The sequence below is a fragment of the Centroberyx gerrardi genome, chromosome 3, assembly GCF_048128805.1.
Source record: "Centroberyx gerrardi isolate f3 chromosome 3, fCenGer3.hap1.cur.20231027, whole genome shotgun sequence".
NCBI lineage: Eukaryota > Metazoa > Chordata > Actinopteri > Beryciformes > Berycidae > Centroberyx > Centroberyx gerrardi.
In genome coordinates, this window is record NC_135999.1 from 3537325 (window position 1) to 3560955 (window position 23631).

General features: G+C 42.1%; 1 protein-coding gene across 2 annotated transcripts in view; it reads left to right on the forward strand.

Moving 5' to 3' along the window:
* tusc3 (tumor suppressor candidate 3) overlaps positions 1 to 23631 on the forward strand; it is a 91970-nt gene that overhangs the window by 12742 nt on the left and 55597 nt on the right. The window contains exons 1-2 of one of the 2 annotated variants that reach the window (XM_078282720.1): positions 1054 to 1193; positions 22434 to 22603. In XM_078282720.1, coding sequence (XP_078138846.1) covers positions 1119 to 1193; positions 22434 to 22603 — 245 coding nt within the window. In that variant the 5' untranslated portion in view covers positions 1054 to 1118. Of the gene's footprint in view, positions 1 to 1053; positions 1194 to 22433; positions 22604 to 23631 lie in introns of those variants that run through there. The other variant, XM_071905866.2, reaches the window with a different exon arrangement.

Below are 23631 nucleotides of genomic sequence, written 5' to 3' on the forward strand. Positions count from 1 at the left end.
TTGAAAATACAAATTTACATGCTCTATAGCTCTTTCCCTTGTCATCCTCTTTTCAGAATTCTCTGTCCATCCTCTCATTCGTTCATCCACCCATCCCCATATTCCCCTCTCCATCCCATCCTTACTCCTGTATCCCTTCTTCTCTCTCTTCATCCCCGCCTCTCTCTTCCATCCATTCCTCCTCTGTGTTCCTTCCTTCCTCTCATCCCTTCCTCTCTCTCTCTTCCTCTCCATCCCTCAGTCTCCATTAATTTACAAAAAGTTAAACTAGATGTAGAGGGTTTCAGTGTCTTGCTCTCTTCATCTCTCCTCATCTCGAGAGGGAAATGTTTCTTTCCTGTCAGTCCTCCTTCTTTCTATCCCATTCTTCATTTTTTTTCTCTATCCCTCCGTTTTTTCCCCTCGTCATCTGTGCCTCTATTTCTCCCTCCCTCCATCCCTCTATCCATCCCTCTATCCCACCCCCCACGTTGACAGGCCATGCTGTATAGCTGATATGAGGTGGCATATTATCCCACGGTGCGTATGTGTGTGTGTGTGTGTGTGTGTGTGTGTGCGTGTGTCTGTCTGGCTTGCGGCTGATAAGACGTCACACTCTTATCCTCCCAGACAGACCTGTGTCCCCGCGACGGTTCACAGGCCACACACACACACACACACACACATACACACACACACACACACACGCACACACATATGCACACAGACATCGATATAGACGTGTGTGTGTGTACACGCACACACAGACTCGCCTGTACATACTAGGTTGTGGGATCGAGAGCCTTACACTGCAGCTTTTCCTAATGCTATGTGTTTGCTTGAGTGTGTGTGTATGTGTGTGTGTGTGTGTGTGTGTGTGTGTGTGCGCCTGTGTGTGTCTGTGCGTCGGCTGTCACAGATATCTGATGATTCTCTCTTATTAAACTCTTAGTCTTTCTGCTTCACTGCCAGAAAGCCTGTTAACACTCCGCACAGGGCTAAAGACTGTGTGTGTGTGTGTGTGTGTGTGCGTCTCTCTCTACATGGTCGAGAGGCTGTCATAAGACTGCCTTATTGAAAACACTTGTCATGAGAGGGCAAGTATAGGCTAGAAGAGAGAGAGAGAGAGAGAGAGAGAGATGGGGGCTCCGATTTTTTCAGAGTTCTGGCTCGCCTCGGCTGACCTGAGGACAGTGGTTTTCGTGGCCCCAAAGGTGAGTTGCTGGAAAATTAACAATAGGCCCCGAAGTTATTGAACCGGTTATGAATTATTGAATTATGTTAACATAGCCTTTTTAAAGGCTTTATTTATCCAGGGAAAGTTGACTGAGCGCCATGCTCTTTCCAGCTCGTCTCCTGCTTCACATTCAAACAGTTAAACACACCGACACCTGGGAGCTGCCCAGTACAACCACAGTCCTCTACTGTTGGCCACTGAGCAGCTTCATTGGATTAACTTTATTTATACAGCAAAATAGCTCAAATAAGACCAGAAAACAGTAAAAAACATACCAGCAATTAGGGATGCACTGATACCGATACTGGTATCGGTGCCGATACCAGGCTAAAATGGAATATCGGTATCGGAGATTTTACCCAAGACTAAAATCTGATACCGAAAGCCATGAGTAACATGTAAGAAATAAAAGCAAACTGTCTTGATTTTATGCATTTGTGGCACATAGAAGCCTGTATTTCTCAAACAGAGGGAAAAACAAGGATTTTATCTCAATAATTTCGTCCATTGACCCCAAACTAAGGAAGTAAGCCTGCACTGTTCAGTAGAAGTAATGGATCGGATCGGTACTCAGTATCGGCCGATACTTAAACTTTCATGCTTGTAATCGGTATCGGCATTGAAAAAGTGGCATCGGTGCATCCCTACCAGCAATAAGACATAAAAATACACAGAATTACAGACACAGAGGCTAAACAAAGGCCAGTCTGAACAGATGAGTCTGCATTTTGAAAGTGTCAACAGAGTCCGCAGTTCTTAAGTCCAATGGAAGGGTGTTCCATAGTTTAAGAGCCACAATTTCAAAGGCTCGATCACCTGGAGCAGATGGGGGGCTCACTGCCTTGCCCAAGGGCAACTTGACAGTAGTTGTTGTTCCGCATAGACTTTGACACTTTCAAAAAGCAGCAAAAGATTCATTTGTTCAGACTGGCCTTTGGTTAACCTCTGTGTCTGTAATTCTGTGTGTTTTTATGTCTTATTGTTTTTATGTCTTACTGCTTTTTTACTGTTTTCTGGTCTTATTTGAACTATTTTACTCTTGTGAAGCACTTTGTGACTATGCTCTGTGAAAGATGCTGTATAAACAAACTTTACTTACTTACTTTGGCCTGCTCACAAGCCATATTTCTAACCAATAGGCTACCTGGAAATTAAGGTATAACTTTCCTCTGTAAGTGAAAGTCCTGAGAGAAAAAGTTTGAAAAGTGCTTACCCTCCTCCCCCCTGATTGTATTGAGAATTACAATTCTGTCCAAGCTTGCCTGTCTAACTGAGTATTTATGGTCCAAAATAAAAGGTATTAAACACAGACACACACACATACACACACGCGCGCGCACGCACAGAGCCATATGGTAATATAACATGATGAATTGAAGCCGTTTAGCATAAAGAGGTAGTCAGGCTAAATGCTAAATGCCATTTAGTGTCATAGCCGGTCTCTTTCCATCTCTCTCTCTATCCCTCTCTCTCGCTCCCTCTTTCTCTCTCAATTCTTCCTCCATCTTTCCTTCTCTTACTATAACCTTTTGGAAAATCACATGTAATGTCGTTGGGGGTGACGGTAACCGCGACGGACAGTGCAAAATCAATATTTTTACCGAAGTCGGTGTGTTTTACGTGACATTATAAAGGTAACGTCTTCCACCGTGAAATGAAGGCTAAGCTGTTGTTTGGTCATTTTTCTTCTGTCCACAGCTCCATCGGCATTTGGGTAACGTCAGTGTGTGACAGTGTTTCGGTTGCATGCATATAATGTGAATTCTATCAGCAGAAATGTGTGTATAGAGGGATTTCATTTATCTACATATAGGCAACGCAAATGCATTCAGTCAATACCTGATTTCTTCAGTTGTGACCCCCTTTCCACCTGGTGCATCCTGGGTGATTCATTTGTATTTGGATAGAGCAAACATGCACCAAATCAGGGTATAAATGCAGCGCTAAAGACGCATTGATGATCAACTTTGGAGGTGGTCGGAGACACATTTGGACTCTGGCCCAGTGACATATTAGTTAATTCTGACTCGACAAATACAAATGGCCAAGATTTGATAACCTGACCATGACAAAAGAAGATCAGATGTGACACAGGGGTTTTAAAAACATTCTCTCTCACTCTTTTTCTCTCTCTAGCTAGATAATTCAGACCAGTATTGTTCCCATTGCAGATAGACTGCTTCACTTTGTGCTGTTTCTCCAGTCTCTGGAATGTAACATTCAACTACAACTGGTGCACACACATTCATTCGAAGGAATGTTTGTGAAGTGTCATCACATAGTAACGACCATAGCAACAAACCAATTTGGACTCATGTTAATGCTGTGACTTTCTAGCACCAAGAGTTTTACATTTTGAAAGAAAAATGTTTGTAAGAGTGATTAAAACTTGCAATAACTGTCAATGGCGTTAGCAAGCTGAATTAAGCTAATGTCTCCAAATGCACGCTCTGTTTTTGAAAATGATGTCATCACAGTCGTAGTTTATTACAAGACTTGGTAGCCTAATGTTACCCAGGCGAATTCACAGAATATTTATCAACAGTGCACCATTATATAGTGTTACTGCAAGAAAATTATGTATGTTTTATGTCTGTGTAAGACTTTGAAGTCTTACCTACTTGAAGGTTCATCCACTGGCCTGCAGGTCTGGAAATATGCCTCTGGGCCAGCGGGTAAATGGCAATGTCAAGCCCTATAAGGGGGCTGTAGAGTGTGGAGATACCAAATAGGTCACGGCCACATTACTTTGCGAGTCCCCAGCTTCACTTTGTGCGCAATGTGTGTTTTGTAACAAGCTTTGATTCCTATGTTGAAAGAACCGTGTTTTCTCCGAGTCGATGACCCCCCTGTTGGAGTGCAGTAGAAGTTTGGCTGTAATCTTCCCTGAAATAAACAAGGAAAGAGTCGGGGAAGGCTCTTTGAACCGGGCCGTCTGTAATGAGGAGCTTGATTTGTGCTGATTAGAGCGGCCCTTGTTTGAACCGAGCAATCGCTGTTCCTCCCCCCCCCAGCTGTTCGGCGTATTGACCGGCCCATTAGTCTCACCTACTGAGCTCCCGGCAAGATATGATCGGCGCGACCGGTTAACCAGTCTTCGCCGTCTTCCTTTGTGAGAATGACACCACTTTTCAGTCGGCTGTGAGAGAGTTCTAGCTTTGCCAGACTAGTAGAAGTCACATTACAGTTATCGCGACCTATAACGCTGCATTCAGAGCAGTTGGACAGCCGTTAAAGCTTCAGCGCGTGCATATTTTTCCAGGCAATAAAGCGAAGAAAGGTTCCGGACAGCGGCTTTCCCTCAGTGGCTTTATTGCCGAGCTCGTTTGGAAGCGAGCTCTTTAGTCGGCGCGCCAGCCCATTCAGGTCTGACTGCTTCATCAAACTAAGGTTTTGATAAAATGTCAGCGCGAGTAGCCGGCGGTCAGTATGGGAGACATTCACAGAATGTCATTAGGTGGTACAGTCTCTTCACTCTGTGGGGAAAAAACAAAAAAGAACCTCAGCTGTTTGAGAATCATTAAACCAATCTAGCGCTGTGTTTTAGACCAGAGACTGGAGACAGTGAGGCAAGGTAGTTTAAAATGAAAGAAAATAAAACCATAGGAATTGCATAATGGAAATAGTAAGGAAGTAGGCGTGTCAAATAGTCCATCTTAGCTCGCATACTGGTGATTTCCTTGAGCAAATCCTCTAGTATTTTGCTGTGTGCTTTATGCCTTTCAACTCCTCAATATACTGTCACTTTTTCTGGATTCTAGTGCTTGAATGCTGTGATTATAAGGTATTTTTTATGGTCGTTTTTTTTTTTGGATTAGCCTAGCATTTTGTTACGCTGTTTTGTTTCACAGAGTTTGTCCAGAAAGAAAATCATTTCTTTCAACTTCTATAAACAGAATATCAACCCTTTCAAATTTGTCAACCCCTGTTTTTTCCCACAAATTGCACACTGCCCATAGATTTTACCTTTTGAGGTAAATTTCTATTTTCAGGTAATATGTGCGAGTAATTAGTGAAGCGTATATATATACACAAATATATAGGGTATTTAGAGATTCTTCTCAGATGCGTATTAAAAAGCTACTACTCTTCCATGTCTAATAGGTCCCGTACAAAAGAACGCTCACCTCAGCAGATGCAAATAAGGAATGTCAAAGGCTTCCAAGGCTAATTAGGCCCACCTATGTGCACAATGATTAACCGCTAATGCTATAGTTAGCTTCCAGAGGCTAATGAGGAAGCATACTGAGCCAATTACACTCGTATCGTGAAGACGCTTATACGTGCATCATGCGCTCACCCCCGACTTTGACCATTAAAAATGATTATGGCAGCGGATCAGCATGGTCTGCACGCGAGACAGGTGCTGAAAGTAAAAAGATGGAGAGAAAGGGAGGGGGGGGGTAAACGGAGGGTTTAGAGGTACTAAAGGTCACAGAGTAGAGAGACAGAAAGAGGGGAAGGCAGCTGACCCGGCAGGCAGACAGGCTCACCACTTGATGACCTTTAGTGACTCCGAACGCTCACTTCACTTCCACGGTTTCTCCCTCTTTTACTTTCTGTACACACAAAGTAGCTGCCACCATCTTTGTCTCTTTCTCTTCTCGTTCCTATTGTTTATATTCCTCTTTTTTTCAAAATATTATGGCATCTTCAGCAGAAAGAGACAGAAATCATGACTTTTAACATTGGAGTAAATGGGGAGTGTTGATTCTTCCCCTCCGTTTTTATCCACACGCCATGGGACTAGACACAACCTGGACATGTTTGTACCTTTTTTCGTCTTTGCGACTATCACTTTTCCCCCTCATCCTCCCCTCCCAATTTCCTGCACTTTTTCCAGCGTGCCCTTATCTGTCTCCCCCTCTCTAGTCTGTCTTCTCTCATGCGTGCTTTCGGGAGGTCATATGCTAATGCTAGCCTTTAATCAGTCAAAAACGCTTTTTCGACCCCCCCCCCCACACACACAAACACACCAACACACACACACACACCCTATCATAGCCTCTCTCATCCTCTGACTGAACTGCTTCAGGTTCGTTAATCAAACAAAGCTTTTTTTTTTTTCTCTTTTTAATTTGATGTGAGACGGGATAAGCTACGCCTCTTTTTCTTTCTCCCCCCGTAGCGCTTAATTAAGCCTTAAGAGCACCCGTAGCTGACCCTTGGTACTAGAAGGGGGGAATGTGTGTGGAGTGCGACCCCCCCCCAAAAAAAAAACGTGGAGTCTCGAATCTGCGCGATTACTCAAGACGTTCACGGATCATTTTCGTCCGGAGCAGCAAGTTGATAAAAGTATTTTACTTTACCCCCACTTCAGAGTAAGAGGGAGAGAGAGGCGGACAAAATATAATAAGGCACGGAAAGACTCGGCGATAACGCGTCCGCCACATTGCGACGAATTAGCCGCGCGTCGGGGAGACGAAGAAGCCCTCGCAGTCGCTTTTACGTTCCTCGCCCGTCCAGGAGAATGGCTCTTCGCTGCGACTGACACATCTCTGTTAAGACACAAAATGTCTCCCACACTGTACCTGACTGTACCAATTAGGCTTTGTGCCCTTTTTTTTTACTTTAAAGAAGAATCCCAGTAGTTTTCAAACTGGTTTCAAATGCCTTTTTCTTTATTCTTGTTTTTACTCTGAAGTTGGTTTTGATCGCTTTATTCCTGAAAAGTTTCTCCAATCTTCGCTAAAGGCACAAAGTGTAAAGTCAAAGTTAAATGGGATTTTTAGCCTTGACCCGAGTCAGAAAAGTTCCTCTCCTTTCAGCCTCCCCACTTCACCGATTTGTCCAGTAACGAGGTGGTTGGACCACTTTAAAGGGATGTTTCACTCCAGTAATATTTTAATATTTTAGCATATATAGTTAGCGCACACTGAGTTCAAGAGCGCTGAATCTCATAAATGCTTGTGCACAGCAACAACCTGGTGGAGTAGTTGCATCTTGTAGTTTTTTTTATTTTTTTTATTTCACCTCATGTTTACTACTGTAAGGTTGCATAAAATGCATATTAACAAATGTAAATCCTTAAAAAAAACATGTTTATTTACATGCAGAGTAGGTTTGCCCTGCATTTGATCAGAAAATCATGCACTCCTTTCATACAAACCATGCGTTTGGCTGCTAGCATGCAAGAACAGGAGAAGCTCTACGTCTGCAAAATTTGTGCAGTGGTCAACACTTCTTGTTGATGGAAAAGCAAATTGATGGAACAAAATTAAAAAAGTTTACTTGTACAATTATTGCATTTTAAACGACTCATGTCATTTATGTAAAACATCTTTTTAATGGTTCAGAAACGAAACCGTTACGCTTGTCCGTGTATCGGTGCCAATGTCAAAAATCAACACTGAGGCTGGAGACACACTACAAGACTTGTGTTGTCGATCAGCTCACCCTGCAGTCGGGCAACAAGACAGATTTTAGTCGTAATAAACATTTGAAATAATCGTGATGGCACCTTTTGGTCTGAAGCAAGATTAGGGAGGCAAGAGATTAAAGTCCTAAACCCTCACACACTACAAGATCATCTGTGCCGACCATCCATTGTGACCGGCCAAAACTAGCGTTGACTCGGTCTTGATTTTGAAATTAGTTATGGCTCTGATCAGGCTAATAGTCCTGTAGTGTATTCCCAGCATAAAATGTTGGCATGTATACCTAGATTCCCCAACCTGAAACAACATTAACTGCTCTTGCTCTTGCGTCAACACAGTCCTTTCCACTGTTTGTTCCTGTCTCTTATATCCTCTGGTTATAGCCTATCCACCGTCACAGATAACCCAAGAACCCGTGGTAAAACCTGTGATTGAACCCGACTGTCTCTGCTGTTATTGCTTTTCTTTCTTTCTTTCTGTCTTTCTTGCATTCGTCTTTGTCTTTCTTTCCGTTCGCCCGCGTCATTTTCCTCCCCCGTTTCCCTCGTCCCTCCTCGCCACCCCATTTTTTTTTCCCTTTCTCATTTACTTTCCTCTCCTCCCTCCATCCCTCCATCTCTTGGCTTTATTGCAGCGAGCAGTATACTCGCCACACACACTCCCTTGCTTGCCGTCTCCCTATTGTTTTCATAGTAAAACCGGCCCTTTGCCCTCTCTGTCCATCCTCCGTTTTTATTGGGCTGCCTTTATAACAAAATCAAACTGCACTGACGCCCCATAAATGCAATTGGGGCTGTGTGTGTTTGCGTCTGTGCTTTCCCCCGGAGAAAAGATATCTGCAAAGATAGGGCGAAAGAAGGGGGAGGCAAAAGAGAGAGAAGTAAAGTAGAGAAACTTTCAGGCATTTAGCTCCTATCCAGAGTGACTTTGATGAAATGCAACTATAGAATAAGTTACATTACGCGTTCGGCGGTAACCTTGAAGGTTAGGGAAGCGGAGCGTGATCGTTATGTTGTTAAAATATCCTCGCCGCCGACTGCACCCACGTTCTTTTGAATAGGCAAAAATGTGGGTGGGGAAAGTGAATGAGTAACGCGCTTTCCTCCCTCAACAGCTACTGTTGAGGTGGCGTTTAACTCTATAACAGCTCCTGAAGACTGTGGTTGCGCTGGGCAGCTTTCAGGTCTAAATGTGCAGAACTGTATGAATTTGAAGCAGGGCGTTGGTGGAAAAGTTAATGCGTGCTCTGCCGACTTTCCCTGGACAAATAAAAAAAATCATTCCTCGGTTCATAGAGAGCGAGATCCAGGAGAGAGATTTGAGCAGTGATACACTTTTCTTCTGATGTTCCAGCTCTTTGCTCTTATCACTTCGGATGCCAAACGATGCAGCGACCGTGAGGTTAAAATGCCGACACTCACCGAGGTTTATTTTTATCTCTATGAGATAACTACTCTTAATTTTAATCTTTATCTATCCAAATACTTTTGGCACCTGAAACAGGGTGACCATCCACAAAAGAGGTGCTGTCATCTTTTCCCCGCTCATGCTGTACAGATAAAAAGAACCAATCGAAGCTGATTGTCTGCACTTAAACCTCACTCTCACTGTATTGTTTGACATCCAAAGTGGTAAGTGCGCAGGGCCAGAAACATCCCAAAAATTTGCCACGGTAGAAATATTTTTGGAGCTTACTGTATTTAAAGTGTGGTGGAATCATCAAACTTAAACTGTATAATGTTGGAACTGTCCACAAGTCCTCAACAAGTTAGTTACTCTTTAATTTAGTTTCAGAGGTCTTGAAAATCTTGCGGTTTGTGCGCCGTTCAACCCAGAATTCAACCCAGTCACGTGGACCTTATTTATATTCCTTTTTTTTTTTCATTGCAAAATTGGTCTTAAGCCACATTCTAACTGGCATTAAAGCGGCCTTAAAAAGTCTTAAATGTAACTTGATGAAAGTTGCAGCCACCCCAAACCAACAAACACAAAAGAGCGTGTGACAGGCGCCCCGGGGAAGGGAAACGACAGAAGATTTAAAATGTCACACCATATGCCTCGGAGGTTTGGGGGGAGACGCTGTAATCTGTAAGCGAAAAAGCCAGACAAATCTTTCGATATTCCATAAGCGTCGCGGAGAGACACAGCCGCTAGCACTAAATGGGGGGGGGGGGGATAAAAAATAAAATAAAATAAAATCACCAGTGGGTGACGGACGGAAAGACGAGCGGACAAAGGCAGGGAAAAAATGCGTTTATTTTAAATGATTGTTATTAGGCAGATAAGCTGACAAATCCGCCTCCCTCCTGTAAACACCCCCCCCCCCGTGATGGTGATGGTTTTTCTTGGTATCGCAGATTATAGGCTGACAAATGTGGAGCTGACACACACACACACACACACACACACACACACAATAAAAATGTCTCATGTTAAATGTGTTCACGTCTCATCCTATAAAAAGCAATATTGTTTACATCCCTTCAAGAATCCCGGAATACATTTTCACACAATTTCACCCTTTGGCCTTTCCAATGTCGTGTGTGTGTGTGTGTGTGTGTGTGGTCTGCTGAAAACGGACAGCAAATTGAGGCAAACAACATGTTTGATTGTTTACCCTCACAGGTGATCTCCTGTAGGACAGTGTGTGTGTGTGTGTGTGTGTGTGTGTGTGTGTGAGATGACCGCCAACGTGAGTTTCAGGTGAGTGTGTTGGGATTTGTTTGTGTGTAAAGGGCCTTTGTTGCTCCGTCTATTCGATCCCTTTACTCATCTGTCCATCTCCATCACTCCTCTCCTCCATCCTCATATCCCCTCCCTCCCTCTCTCCTCCCCGTCTCCAAACATTTCCTTTCCTCCCCTCCTCCCCCTTCGTCATTCGTTCCTCAGCTCCCTCCGCTATTTACCTGCTGTTTTTCTGCCTCCCTGTCCTTCCTATTTTCTCTCTCGCCGCCCCATTTTCAATCCCTCCTTCCCTCGACCTCTCAGTCACCTCCTCCTCCACTTTCATTCCATCCCTCCCTTTTGTCTCCTTCAATTTTCAGAAAACATCCAACCTCCCTGACCAGTGTTGCTCCCGTCCTCATCTCTTTAGCCCTCCGGGTCTCCCTCTGTGTGTGTGTGTGCGTGTGCGTGCGCGTGCGCGTGCGTTTAAGTATACCGGCTTTAACTCGACACACAAAGTCCACAAGTCTTCATAAGTACACTACAATTACCAGAAATTGACTTGCGAGGATTTTCTTGCTGGTTCTCACAAAGGACGGCGTGTGTGTGTGTGTGCGCGCGAGACATTGCTGATCCTTTGTCCCGTGTTATCCGAGGCCAATTTCCAGTAATCCCCCTCTCAATGGGAGAATTGGTATCGTATAGGGGCCTGATGGCCAAAGCCGTGACCCATTCACTTACAATGGCTCCCTGTTTAGACTGCCGAGAGAGAGGGATTGCGGATTGAACAAATGTTGTAGGCTCTTTGTGGGGAAGGTTCACGGATCAAACCCCTTGAGGGAATCTGGACTGTCCCCGTCCAATGACAACTACTGCAGATGTGCCCTTGAGCAAGGCATTTAATCCCCAACTGCTCAGTGACTAACGGTCAAATATTTGTGTGCACATGTGCATCTGTGTGGCTCCCGTTACACCCTACATTAAAGAGTAACTGAACCCCAAACCCAAATCTGTGGTGAAGCCTGACATCTAACGGTGGAAAGTAGGGTACTGAACTGGCCATCTGCTATTGGCTGGTCTTTGTGCCAGGTGATGTCACGTTCTATAGAGTACAACACGATCACTAACAATACCAGCGGCATGAGCTGGAGGCTACCGAGCATATCGACCATGGTCTCATTTTTTTATGCTAATTATACCAGGTTTTCACAATTAACGTGACAATGATACATCGATGTTTAAAAAGCTACACGGAGCACCTTTTATCATGTGAATCCAGATTGTGTACACATAATTACGTAATTAATTTGCCTTCCATTTACAAGAGGCATTAATGACCCTATTTACGCCTCACAGTAAAACCTCCACCTAGATAACAGATGCCTTTGTCCCGAAAGGACACCGAGCTACATTTAAATGCGTTGATAGTCTATGAAACACGTCCCGTCACTGAGGACTTTTTGTTGGTCCAAACTTCTACAAGAGGCTTATTTAAGGTACGGATTAGGTTTAGTGTTAGAGCTATCATCAGCCACTTAGTGGACACTTTTATCGAAAGTGGTGCGGATCTAAACGTGAGTGGTGGAGACGGGGGGAGGAAGATGAGGCGAAGCGGAGAGGGATTACGGGATTAATTCTCAGAAAAGAAAGAGGTAGAAAAGACTAAAGGCGTAAGAGAAAAGAGGGGATTTAGCCGTAAGGGGCAGAGATGGAAATGATTAAACAATTAGAACACAGAAGAAGACGGGATGGGGAGAGACATGTGGAGCGGAGCGGGATGAAGGTGAGAGAAAATGGAAGGAAAGAAGACTAGGGGTAGAGAGAGAACAGGGTGTCTGCAAGTCCTGGAAAGGTCTTATAATGTCTCATCTTATATTATCTAAACTTTCTGTAAGGAAATTGGATTAAATTGGATTTGGATATGTGCATTACTAGCTGTTCACCTTATCTAAAGCTCCAGCTGGAGGTAGCATATGTGCAGTAAAGTGACAATGTGCATATGCAGTATGCATTATTGTCTGTTCTTATTATCACTATCATAAAACAGAGCAGAGTCATCGGTGTGCAGAGAAATCAGCCACGCAAACTTACATTTTGATACATCGACAGTTATTTTCATTTTCTCACTTATTGCACTTGTGCAATTGGCCGTACATTTCATTCTAACCGGCATTATAAAATTAAACTTGCAGTCACCCCGAAAGAAAAGGGGCGATAGGGGAAGGAGATGGGGACAGAGACAGGGGAGAGGGATAGAGGGAGACGGCAATTGGTAGAGAATTGCTGGTAGAGAAAGAAAAGGAAGAAAGGCAGAGAAATATTGAGAAAAAGCAAACCCGTAGATTTCAGTCCCACCCTCCTCTCATCGCCTCCTCGCCGTGAAACACCATGAAAGATGATACAACCATTTGCAAAAAATAAATAAATAAATCGGAGACGCTCATCGTTGCCGGAGAGAGCCTCAACGCTCTTTCTGTTTGCAACATTTCAACCATCACTTGTGGAGTGGAAGAAAAAAAAAAAGTTTGCTCTCCAATGCACTTGAAAGGACATGATGCTTTATCTGTCATATTCGCTTTTGTACGGGCCGGCGAAAATCAATGCGAGGAATTCGGACGGCACAATGGAGCTTCACACCTGTCAACAGCGCCGGATTTCTCTCAAGTGCAGACGGCGCGGCTCGAACAGATAGGTCAGGCGCTCCCCCGTTCAAAACAACTCGAATCCCGAGAGGTGATTCGGCCGGCGCACTCGAGGCGACTGGCTGCCGCGGTACGGACCGTGTCATCTGGGTGTCACTTCAACAAAAGAAATACCCCTAACTTCAGGGTAGACGCCCTGTCTGCAACAGTCTCCCAGGCCTTTGAGCTCTCCCATTCCTTACTCCAAACAGAACTCAAATGTAGGAGGCATGTATTCAGCGTGCTTCTTTCGTGGTTTTCATAGTCAAATTGCTGGAGCCTTGTTTGTCCCTGGTGGTTTACATGCTTTGGTGTCGTTACCTTAGCGTTTATTCCCATCTGGCCCAGCTAAACATCACCGAACATATCTAAAATCTAGAGAATCCAGTCTGGCAAGTGTTATGATGTTGTCAGCTGAGGGCAAAAGTTTCCATAATTTGTTTCAATTTTGTGTTATCAGTGGTGTTTCGGGACAAAACTCTTCAAAAGCAGGCAAACAGCTATTGGAAAACCGATCTTTGGCAAATAAAATGTTTATTCAACCTAAAAAAAAAATAGGTAGGTGGACAAATGTGCAATCGAAATCGAGGCATATGTGCTTCAACTCCTCAATGAAATTAGTTTAATTTGGGGTTTTGTCTATTTAGGGGGATGGTTGACTGTATGGAGGCATGAACTGTGAGTTTTGTGCATTTGCCCGCACGTGTAACGATTTGAATTCCCACAACAGCGTCCTGCAGGCGATATGGCAGCGATAGAAGGTGAACTGAAGGAGACTATCAAGATGCATCAGGAAATGCCTTCTCTATCTACTCTAATTCCAGCAGCTGCAGTGGAGGTCATCTCTAACATGGTTTGACTCACTGTTGCTGCTCTAATGGGCCCGGACTGGTCTGCTAATGCACACTGCACTGCATGACTGACTGACTGACTGACTGACTGGTTATTTGACTGGCTGACTGACTTACTATTATTTTGCTGACCCTTTGACAGATTTTTTTTGGCTTGCTGGCTGACTGGCTGATTGACTGGCTCTCTCTTTCTAATATCTCTCTTTCTCTCTCTCTCTCTGAGTGCTATTGCTCTTTCAGTTCTTGCATCTCTGCTTATCTCCTCTTTGGATGCCCCGCATGCAATGCGTTCCTCTTTTTAACGCGGACCATGCCTTTACTCTTTATTTAGCCATTGTAACAGCCATCTCTCCGCTTACAGGAGTGGCTTTGCATTGCAAGAAATGAGAAAACAACAGGGGGTCGTTGAGAAGAAGAGGAGGAGAGGAAAACTGGAGAAAAGAAAATGGAGGAGATGAGAAAATTGAGGATTAACTTAAGATTGAAAAACAAAAAAATGATAGAGAAAGAGTAAGAGAGAGAATGGGGAAAATGGAGAGAGATTTAGTCCGCAGTTCTGCTACTGATCCGGTCTGCAGCCTAGCCTATGACCTATAATGTGTGTGTGTGTGTGTGTGTGTGTGTGTGTGTGTGTGTGTGTTTGTCTGTATCTGTGTCTGTGTCTGAGTGAGAGAGAGAGAGAAAAAGAGAGCAGGGTTATGACATTCATAGAGTGAGCAACAGAGTCAGATGGGTGAAACAGCATATCTGTAGACCAGCGGAGTGCCACACACACTCACTCACTCACACCCCCCACCCTCACCCCCACCCCTCACTCACTCACACACACACACACACACACACACACAGTAGAGTGACTCACTTTAGCGTCCCCTTGCTCAGTGGGGTAGAAAATAAATGTTTTTAATGGTCAGCGGCTGTTTGGAGTGCTTATGTGCATATTTCTGTGTGTGTGTGTGTGTGTGTGTGTGTGTGTGTGTGTGTGTGTGTGTCAGTCAGGAGCAGTAACTGTGGTTGTGTGGGAGTCACTTGAAGGTCTAACAGAGCTACATGAATTGCTCCCGACAAATGGTTTCAACTACTTTCTAGTTCGCAGGCAGCATTTTGTCTTAATGAAGGTAATAATAATAATAATGATGTTGTTATTATTATTGTGTAATATGTCTGTAACAGTTACAGGACAGGCTCTATAAACACTATTCCACCGTTCCAGCGTATTAATTTATCCCATATTCCAAGCATTATCCTCGCTCATAGCCAACCCATTTGCTTGGTGTTAGATGTCACCCATGTATCACTTCTTGGCTGAAAACTAGGCAACAGAGTAGACCAAAGCTGTTATGTATGACATTGATGGGCCTGGAACTTACATCAGTTTATCACCCAATAGTCTACTCACTGGCTGGAACTCAATGTCGTGTTGCTTGGTTGCATATTTTACCAGGAAGCTTTGAGAATAAGTATAATAAATTGGGTTATAAGTGATTTTATTGGCAAACTATTGGATCGACGGCTGCGGAGTTGCAAATAACATTGGCTGCTAAAGCTAAAAAAAAGTCAAGTCTATTACCCGCAATAGGAGGCAACTGGGAGCCAACCCATTCTTAAAATGACACTGGCTGTGGCTAAATGCAAAAGTGGTTTGTTTTTGGCACTTTTTTTTTGTTTACCTTTTAGGTTGCTGGACTGCAAACAAGAGGGAAGTGTCATTCACTCGTTTATGTTCCCTGTGTTGTTCTGTGGTCTTGTAGTTTTCTAGCTTAATAAACTGAAGTCATCTTAACGAGGTAGAAAGTTGATAAAGACTGATAAAGATTTATTGTGACAAAAACTTGCATATGTTTTGATCCAAGATGGATCTTATACCATCAACCATCTGGATTTCTTTGTATCTGGATTATGTTTTAGGAACTATTTATGCACTTTGGGAAAGTGCGGTGATCCCACATCTATTCTGACTTGTGCAGCCTGCATATTGTTTTCTGACTTAAAGCATCATGAGCCAGCCTGTTACTGTATTTGTATGCTGTTGTTTAATACTAACATCAATGTTAGGCATGTATATAACACTGTAACTCCCAATTGATGGATTAATGGGGTTCTTTAAAAATAGTAGGTCATGTATCTCCTCATGCAGCATATGTAATGGATGATTGGGTGACTGGTTGATGGTTTTATACTTTTGTTTTCTCATTCAGTCAGTCAGTCAGTCAGTAGTGTTTCTGACTGTTCTGTTTATCAGGAACAATATTGCCAAAGCAGTGCCAGCTTTCCAAACCCTCCGAACAAGTTTATTCATTGAAACCATATTGAGATGATTCTTTGGTTTGATAACACGCACTATACAATAGCACATCGTCTCTCTCTCTCCACCTTTCCCCTCGCTGTTTTTCCTCCCGTTCTTCTTCAGCGCCTTTATCATCTTTCACATTTCCCCCAGAAGTAATACTGTGTGTTCTGCTCTGCTCTGTGTGTGTGTGTGTGTGTGTGTGTGTGTGTGTTTGTCTAAAGGCATACAGGGATCAGTAGTTTTTTTCAACTCTTGACATGTGCACACACGAACACAAAGAGATGCAAATGCAAACAGATTGCTATGTACCATAGCTGCCATGACTTTAATTATGCGTGTGTGTGTGTGTGTGTGTGTGTGTGTGTGTGCAGAAGGTAGGTAAGACGGTACATCATTACTGCCAGTATGATTGGCACACAGGACTGACAGCTCTCCTTTTGGGGCTGAATGCACACGGGCAAAAAGCTGGAAGACACACACACACACACACACACACACACACACACACACACTGAAGACGTAAAGAAACAAAGGTGCATAACAAGCACTTAGTATCTCTCTGGATGTGTGGTTGTGTGTGTGTTTGTGCTGTGTTTCTTAGTGAGTCTCCCCTCTCATTATACATGGCCCATTAGTACGGGAGTGTGTGTTGTCTGAACTGAACAAGCAAAGGACAGCAGAAACACATGTTAGACTCTCTCTCTCTCTCTTTCTCTCTCTCTCCCTCCATCTATGTCTCTCTCGTCTTCATCCTCTTGCACTGTTTCTTTTTCTTTGTCTTTATTTATCTGTTTGTCTCCAGGCAGTTTACTGGAGAGATTAGTCCACAGTTCACAATGGAACAAATGAATTGTCATTGAATGTTGCTGCTGATAACACTGATAAATATAGATTTTTGTCTAATAACCGGTCATCTGTTCATATTTATCTAGTAATATTGCCTCATTTGACGCCATACTGCTTTGGGAGCAATGTTTTCTTTCCTGTAATGAAGCAGATTTGAATTGAAATGAAATGCTAATAGGAAGAATGGATAGAGAGAAAGAGGAACAGGCAGAAAGAGAGAGAGGGAGATGTTGAGAGATGGTGATTTTTGGTATTTCTATTCATGTTATGATACCAACAGGTCGCAGAAAGCTTTCAAAATGTGGATTCTTGCACAGAGAAATCAAATTTTCTCCTAGTTTATGGGTGTTTTTTTAAGGAAATCTGGGTAATGATGTAATAAAGTGGCGATTGCTTCCTCTCTCACCTTCCAAAATCAGGATAAGTGAATTTCCTCGTCTGTGACTCATCAGGAAAGCCAAACAGCGTTGGTGTCCAGTGATCTTGTCATCGTTTCATTTGATAAAGTCAAAGTAATGGGCACTTGCCATTTGCCATATCTCATCTGAGCGGGTTTAGTCTGAAAGGACAATGAGGAAAATGGATCAGCAGGTGGGGGTGGGGTGTAGGTTCTAGATAATTACATTTCTGTCTGGTATTTAGAGAGAGGTGATAAAAGGAATGGCTTGTTTTTTCATTAGGAACTGTAATATTATAACATATACATGTTCCACTACTGGGAAAAATAATAACTAGTCTGGTCTTGGTTATTTATATAGCCCTTTATCACAGTCAAGTCTTTATATACCATTATATACATGTTATATACCATACTACATCATCCATATACATACTACATATATATACACATCATATACATCATATACTAGGTCATATACATACTTCATATACATTAGTTACTACATCATATACACACTATACATCATGTATTATATCATATACACACTATACATCATGTACTACATCATATACTACATCATATACACACTATACATCATGTACTACATCATATACACACACACTATACATCATGTACTACATCATGTACTACATCATATACACACTATACATCATGTACTACATCATATACACACACACACTATACATCATGTACTACATCATGTACTACATCATATACACACTATACATCATGTACTACATCATATACACACTATACATCATGTACTACATCATGTACTACATCATATACACACTATACATCATGTACTACATCATATACACACACACTATACATCATGTACTACATCATGTACTACATCATATACACACTATACATCATGTACTACATCATATACACACTATACATCATGTACTACATCATGTACTACATTATATACACACTATACATCATGTACTACATCATGTACTACATCATATACACACACACTATACATCATGTACTACATCATATACACACTATACATCATGTACTACATCATATACACACACACACTATACATCATGTACTACATCATGTACTACATCATATACACACTATACATCATGTACTACATCATATACACACTATACATCATGTACTACATCATGTACTACATCATATACACACACTATACATCATGTACTACATCATGTACTACATCATGTACAACATCATATACACACTATACATCATGTACTACATCATGTACTACATATACACACACTATACATCATGTACTACATCATGTACTACATCATATACACACACTATACATCATATACTACATCATATACACACTATACATCATGTACTACATCATATACACACTATACATCATGTACTACATATACACACACTATACATCATATACTACATCATATACACACTATACATCATGTACTACATCATATACACACTATACATCATGTACTACATGTACTACATCATATACACACACTATACATCATGTACTACATCATATACTACATCATATACACACACTATACATCATATACTACATCATATACACACTATACATCATATACACACACTATACATCATGTACTACATATACTACATCATATACACACACTATACATCATATACTACATCATATACACACTATACATCATATACACACACTATACATCATATACTACATCATATACACACTATACATCATGTACTACATGTACTACATCATATACACACTATACATCATGTACTACATGTACTACATCATATACACACACTATACATCATGTACTACATCATATACTACATCATATACACACACTATACATCATATACTACATCATATACACACTATACATCATATACTACATCATATACACACTATACATCATATACTACATCATATACACACTATACATCATGTACTACATCATATACACACTATACATCATGTACTACATATACTACATCATATACACACTATACATCATGTACTACATGTACTACATCATATACACACTATACATCATATACTACATCATATACACACTATACATCATGTACTACATGTACTACATCATATACACACTATACATCATATACTACATCATATACACACTATACATCATACAGTATACTACATCATATACACACTATACATCATACAGTATACTACATCATATACACACTATACATCATACAGTATACTACATCATATACACACTATACATCATATACTACATCATATACACACTATACATCATACAGTATACTACATACTACACACAAACACTCACCTGACCTGCATGTCTTTGCACTTTGAACTAACATGCTAAGTGCAGCAGCTCCTCACAGTCTCTTAATTCTTGTTTCTCGGCTGTTCATGTCCACAAATATTGATTTTCAGGCCCTTAAGATCATTGCAATAACATCAAATCTGTTTCATGCATGCCGCTGCACAGTGAAACGATAGCAATGAAAAATACATTAACCGTTTCAAACCGAAACAACAACAACAACAACAACAACAACAACAACAACAGCAAAAAAAACTGCGGGCCCCCGTTTATCAATATTTCTGTATGTGTTCAAACTTGGAAAGATGCTGAGAGGGTGGACAAAGTTCTGCGATGAAAAATGCATGCCGAACCTTGTTAAAGATTCAGCGCGGTCTAATTCACACAAACGTTGTGCCGCATAGATTAAAATGTGCTTTCCGTACAGATTTGTTGGTGTTTCGTTTGATTTGTGGAGGCCGGAAAACACAGCGAGCGTTTCACCGCCAATCTCACTATTTCATCATTCATCGTTTTTTCCGGAGCGCGTGTTGTGCCTGGTAGGAACTGAGCGGTGTCCTGCCATTACTGATGCACACGCACACACACACACACACACACACACACACGTAGAGGTCTGACTAGACACTCTTAGCCTTTACCATGAAACACAGTGTCGAGGTTCATGTACACACATAAACACACACACACAAAGTAACAAGGACAAGGACCTTACTGTTACACACAGATAGATTTACACAGGCACACTCACACACACACACACACACACACACACAAAACACAGACACATAAAGACACAAGGCCAAGAACAAGGACCTTGCTGTAACACACAGATCGACGTCTGTGGACACACACACACACACACACAGTAGCACACGGGCAAGGGCATTCCCATAATATACAAGTAGATTTACATAGACACACACACACACACACACACACACAGACTAGCATGGACACACATAACCAAGAACAAGAACTTTGCCGTAACACACAGATGGACTTACACAGACACGCGCACACACACACACACACACACACACACACACACACACACAAGCAAGAACGTTACCATAAAACACAGGTAGACTTACATAGACAGACAGACACACGCACACACACACACACACACACACACACATAAAGACACAAGGACAAGGACCTGCCCATAACACACAGACTAGCATTGACATAAACACAAACACACACACACACATACACACCGACACACACATACACACACACACACACACACACAGACAGCGTCACAAGGACAAGGACCCTCCCATTAAACACAGATAGATTCACACACACACACACACACACACACACAGAGAGCCACACCCAGTCATTAAACTACCCCACCATATAACATTGCCATTATAATGATTTTAGCTTCAGAAAGAATGTAAAGGTACTGGACTGGCAGTGCGTGTGTGTGCACACACATATGTTTGTGTGTGTGTGTTTGTTGTTTACCTTTAGCGTTGTGTTCTAATGCCGGCTGTGTTGTGACCTTTTAGCTAAGCCGGCCCGGATTTAATCAACAGCAGACACACTTCTACAGTACACACTCCAACACAGCCAAGGACTGGGGCTGGGACTTTTTTCTACACACACACACACACACACACACACACACACACACACACACACACACACACACACACAACAAAGACAGCCAAGTCGGTACTCCTTCTCTGTGTAAATAATGGTTAGGTGCGTTGTATTCCAGCTTCTTTGTGTGGAGTCAGACCTATTAAAATTTAGATTTAGCTTCTTGCATCTAGCAGCACCTTCCTTTCCAGCAGCCTCAGACTTCCATGGAGTTTTGGAGCGGTTGTTTTCCAGACCGGGAAAAGTCAGGGAACTCGATCGATTGTCTTGGGGAGTCCGGGAATATCAGCGGATTTTTAGGAATATACCAGAATGCATTTTATAAGTTGTTTCACACGTTTGTCGCACTAGAAATCAGACAGTGCATCGTTTTAGAAAGAAAATAGCAAGCTTCTTAAGTAACCAGGAAGGAATGCAATTTTTAGGTGATGGAAACTCTCCGACTTAGTTATGGAACATCAGGACCAAGTGTGCTAAACAAGTGGCAAGAGCAAAAAGCAAACTGTAGCATTGTGGGAGCGACGCATGGTGCTGCTAATGGTCTGTTTGTTTATTTCAAGGGTTTTGTTTCTTTCAAAATGCAGTTTGTCCATCTTTAAAACAGAAAAAAAAAAAAGTTTTATATCGATATAGGCTATATCACAATATGGTTCACATGCAAAATCACATGTTCAGTGATCAAGTTAATGGTCATCCCGTTGAACTGAATGGGAAAGCTAAGTGTGATGTCAAACAAAACTGAAATTTTCAATTCATATTCCTACCGTACCTCATTTTGTTAGTTTTTAAATAGAATTTGCTTGATATTATCAATTCAGACAGCAGAATTGTGTCCCAAAATCAGCATATCATCACAATATGATTCTACAGAAAGATGATAAATGATAATATTGAATTATTGTCCAGCCTTATTTGAAATTTACAGTTATTTAAAAATATATGTGAGCCTCATAAATGCTTGAATTCTGTATTAAAGGGGTTACATACTGTACTTAGTAAACATTTTTCCAAAATGGGTTTCTAGCATTAATACCATTTCGTAACAGTGCTGGACTGATAAAGGTAATTCATCTCTCTTGAATCTGAAAATCCTTATGGAATGTATCGTCCTCTCTCCTGTGTGTGTGTGTGTGTGTGTGTGTGTGTGTGTCCATCCAGAACCTGCTGTCGGAGAAGGTTGACCAGATGATGGAGTGGTCCTCCCGCCGCTCAGTCGTCCGGATGAACGGGGACAAGTTCCGTCGCTTCGTCAAGGCCCCGCCCAGGAACTACTCTGTCATCGTCATGTTCACCGCCCTGCAGCCTCAGAGGCAGTGCTCCGTCTGCAGGTACACACACACACACACACACACACACACACACACTCACAGTCTCAAGACCCTTGCACTAATTATTATTTCCACAGTCTAGCCTAGCTTCCTCTTCCTTCCCTCTTCTTTCTTAGGCTTCTTGCAAGTTTTGTCACTTCTGTGAAGTTCACACACACACACACAAATACCCCGAAACTCATTTGATATTGGACATACCCCTCCTTCCACACACACACATATAGACTCAGACACCTTGGGGAACACAGAAAACAGTGTTATGTAAGAAGAACCTGTGGGTCACATTGACATTTGGATCAAAAGGCATGCTACCAAATGGGAATGAGCAAAATCCAGAGAACAAGGCCAGCAGGACCCACTTACCCACTTACAGACTAAAAGCATTAAAAGCATTGAGCAGACCTTTGGAAAATTGTCTCTGTGCAGTGACTTGCAACCCAATAGTGGGCTTACAATGTGATGTGAGTTTTCCAATATAAGAGTTGGCACTTATCTGCAGCAGGGCCATGTGAGACTTGGCAAGATCAAGCACTAACTCAGAATTTTAATACAAGATTAAAAGTGCTATGTGTTTGTCTCAAAAGTGTATCCCTATTTAAAACAGATTTTTATTGACTTTATCATACTTCTCTAAATGTCTTCATATGTGTGTCCAGACTCACTCTTTGCTTAATTTGTCGGAAATAGCCAAATTATGCCACAATACTCAACAAATACAAATTTTTGTACGTTTGTCAAATGGCAAATGTACAACAAAAGTGATTCAGACCAATTCAAACAAACTCCCTTCACTCTCCCAGTATTTCAGCACCATGGCCAGTTCTGCACCCAGCAGTGTGTTTCACATGGAAAGTGTGGCGGGAGCTCTCCATGGTGCTGAAATGTACTCTGTGGCAAAGTAAGAGAGTAAGAGACTTGACTTGTCAGCATTTAGGCATCACAATGGTTTGAATGTAGATTGTCAACATTGTCATGTAGCATGCTGATAATATGCACACACTACACACTACAGTATACAGTATGGTGAA